Source organism: Centroberyx affinis, unplaced genomic scaffold, assembly GCF_046629955.1.
Source record: "Centroberyx affinis isolate AG114_WGS23_722 - 3 ecotype Tasmania unplaced genomic scaffold, CSIRO-AGI_Caff_v1 ptg001131l_1, whole genome shotgun sequence".
Lineage (NCBI taxonomy): Eukaryota > Metazoa > Chordata > Actinopteri > Beryciformes > Berycidae > Centroberyx > Centroberyx affinis.
In genome coordinates, this window is record NW_027279670.1 from 360671 (window position 1) to 363016 (window position 2346).

At 46.0% G+C, this 2346-nt stretch overlaps 1 protein-coding gene across 1 annotated transcript; it reads left to right on the top strand.

Moving 5' to 3' along the window:
- On the top strand, nt 1-2140 carry foxi1 (forkhead box i1). The gene is made up of 2 exons (XM_071524012.1): nt 1-640; nt 1061-2140. The coding sequence occupies exons 1-2, from the start codon at nt 43-45 to the stop codon at nt 1606-1608; spliced, it is 1146 nt and encodes a 381-aa protein (XP_071380113.1). The 5' UTR covers nt 1-42; the 3' UTR covers nt 1609-2140.
- The last annotated feature ends 206 nt before the right edge of the window (nt 2141-2346 follow it).

Consider the following 2346-nt stretch of genomic DNA (forward strand, 5'->3'; position numbering starts at 1 on the left):
CAGAGACGGATTGAGGTTCTGTGAATCTGATTAGAGCGGATTATGAATGCTTTTGGACACCAGCCATCTAGCCAACAATCCAGCCCTATTCAGCACCACAGCGCTCAGGAGCTCCTGGACATGGCCGTGTACTGCGACAACTTCGGCGTCTACCAGCAGAACCTCCATCACCATCACCCGCAGAGGCCATCGGCGCACCCGTCCAGCTACGGCCTGGGAGAGTACACCTCCCCGTCCACAAACCCCTACCTGTGGCTGAACGGACCCAGCATCAACTCCTCTCCTTATCTTCCCGGGAGCAACGGAACCTCGTACATACAGTCTGGATATGGGTCGAACCAGAGGCAGTTCTTGCCGCCTCCCACCGGTTTTGGTGGAGCTGACCTGGGATGGCTCTCCATATCCAGCCAGCAGGAACTTTTCAAGATGGTCAGGCCACCTTACTCCTACTCAGCGCTGATAGCGATGGCCATACAAAACGCCCAAGACAAGAAGTTGACGCTCAGTCAAATCTATCAGTATGTAGCTGACAACTTTCCGTTCTATAAGAAGAGCAAAGCTGGATGGCAGAACTCAATTCGCCACAACTTGTCACTGAACGACTGTTTCAAAAAAGTGGCACGGGACGAGGATGACCCCGGTGAGTGCGATCTTTCCAATTTCAAATTATTTCTCTTTTGGCTTTTGGCCTGTTTTGCAAAAAAACAAAACAAAAACAAACACAAAAAAAACATCTTAATAAGTCATTTTGTCTAGTGTTGTCTTGAATTCGTATTCTTATGAAAGTAGCCTAAGTGATGCAATTCCAATGCAAATGAACTTTCTTGAATCAACTGATATTATCTTGATAACCAAGACTCTCGAAACTGGTAAAACTGCACTGGAAACAAGTGGAATCATCCAAAACCTGTCCGTTTTTTCCACTAAGGACAAGAGGCTTTATAAGGCTCAAAACTAGACTAAATATCTTGTTAAGATGATAGTTGATGTTTATGTCACCCAAATAATTCCAACCCTTCAGTAACACGCCCTAATGATTTTGTTTTTGCTTCTTCTATAGGTAAGGGGAACTACTGGACGCTGGACCCCAACTGTGAGAAGATGTTCGACAACGGGAACTTCAGGAGGAAGAGAAAACGGAGAGCTGACTTGAACGGAGGTGACAGCGCCGGGCTCCCAGTCAAGTCGGAGGACGGGCAGCACAAGATCTCAGACACCGCCAGCCTGCTGAGCTCCTCCCCGCCCAGCCTGCACGGCTCCCCGGCCTCCACGGAGCCCAAGTCCTCCCCTTCTCCGTCCGGCGAGCACAGCCCGTGTTTCAACAGCTTCGTGTCCAACGTGAACTCGCTGCTGGCGGGGAGCGGCGGCACCGACGGCACCAGAGGCGGGGAGAGGGACTTCGGGTCCGGGTCGCATCTCGGGGGTTTGTCTCAGAGCAGAGAGGGCATGTCCGGACTTGGCTCCTACTCGCCCACTTTAATCGCTCCTCTGAACTCTGACAACAACAGAATGAACTATTACACATCAGTGCAGAGCCTCTCCAACCCGCTCTCCAACCATTTTAGTGTTAATAACCTCATATACAGTCGGGAAGGGACAGAGGTGTAGAAACACTATGTATCCTGTGTATATATATATCCCTATCAGTGTTTGGCCCATTACTGAAAAAGTAATTTATTACTCATTGCAGATTTCATAAGTCATGTTATTACAATGTAATTCGTTACACTTTACATTTCTACTCGTTACATTGCTTTTCCGTTAGTCTACACAACTTCAGTCTGAGTTTGGAACAAATGTGTCTTTTTTTATTGGTAGGCCTAACTGTAACGCTATTAGTGAAACTGAAACAGCAATTTGTTACACTACTCACAACTGGGAAAGTAAAAAACTTGGGGTTAAACCTAAAACTTATCCCAGTCTATATTCCAATTTAGGCCTATGGGAAATTTCATTTCATGGCTATAACAGAAAAACACAGCTCCATTGTGACAGGATGTTTAGTTGTACAAAATAACCACCTGCCCATGGAGAGACAGCCTGGACCTGCGGGTCTTGGGTAGTTTACCTGTGATTACTGTTTTTAATGGTTTATTGTAGCTGCTTGGTTGGGCCAACACCCCCCATCCCCACCCCCACCTCCCCAACAGAAATTATTGTTATTATTTTCATAAGAAGAAACATTGCATGTATTTTTTGAATGAATTGTGTTCTGTATTTTATTTAAACTCACGTCGCTGTTTGAATAAACGTCAATTATGTGAACTCCTTGATTAGGTGTCATATTCATACACACTTCGTCAATTGACGGAAAATCATCAGTTAGAATAGTTTCAGTGCAACACT

Coding starts and splice junctions, on each gene's coding strand:
- foxi1 (XM_071524012.1), top strand. CDS start 43: ATGAATGCTTTTGGACACCAGCCATCTAGCCAACAATCCAGCCCTATT. Junction 641..1,060: donor ACGGGACGAGGATGACCCCG/GTGAGTGCGATC, acceptor CTTCTTCTATAG/GTAAGGGGAACTACTGGACG.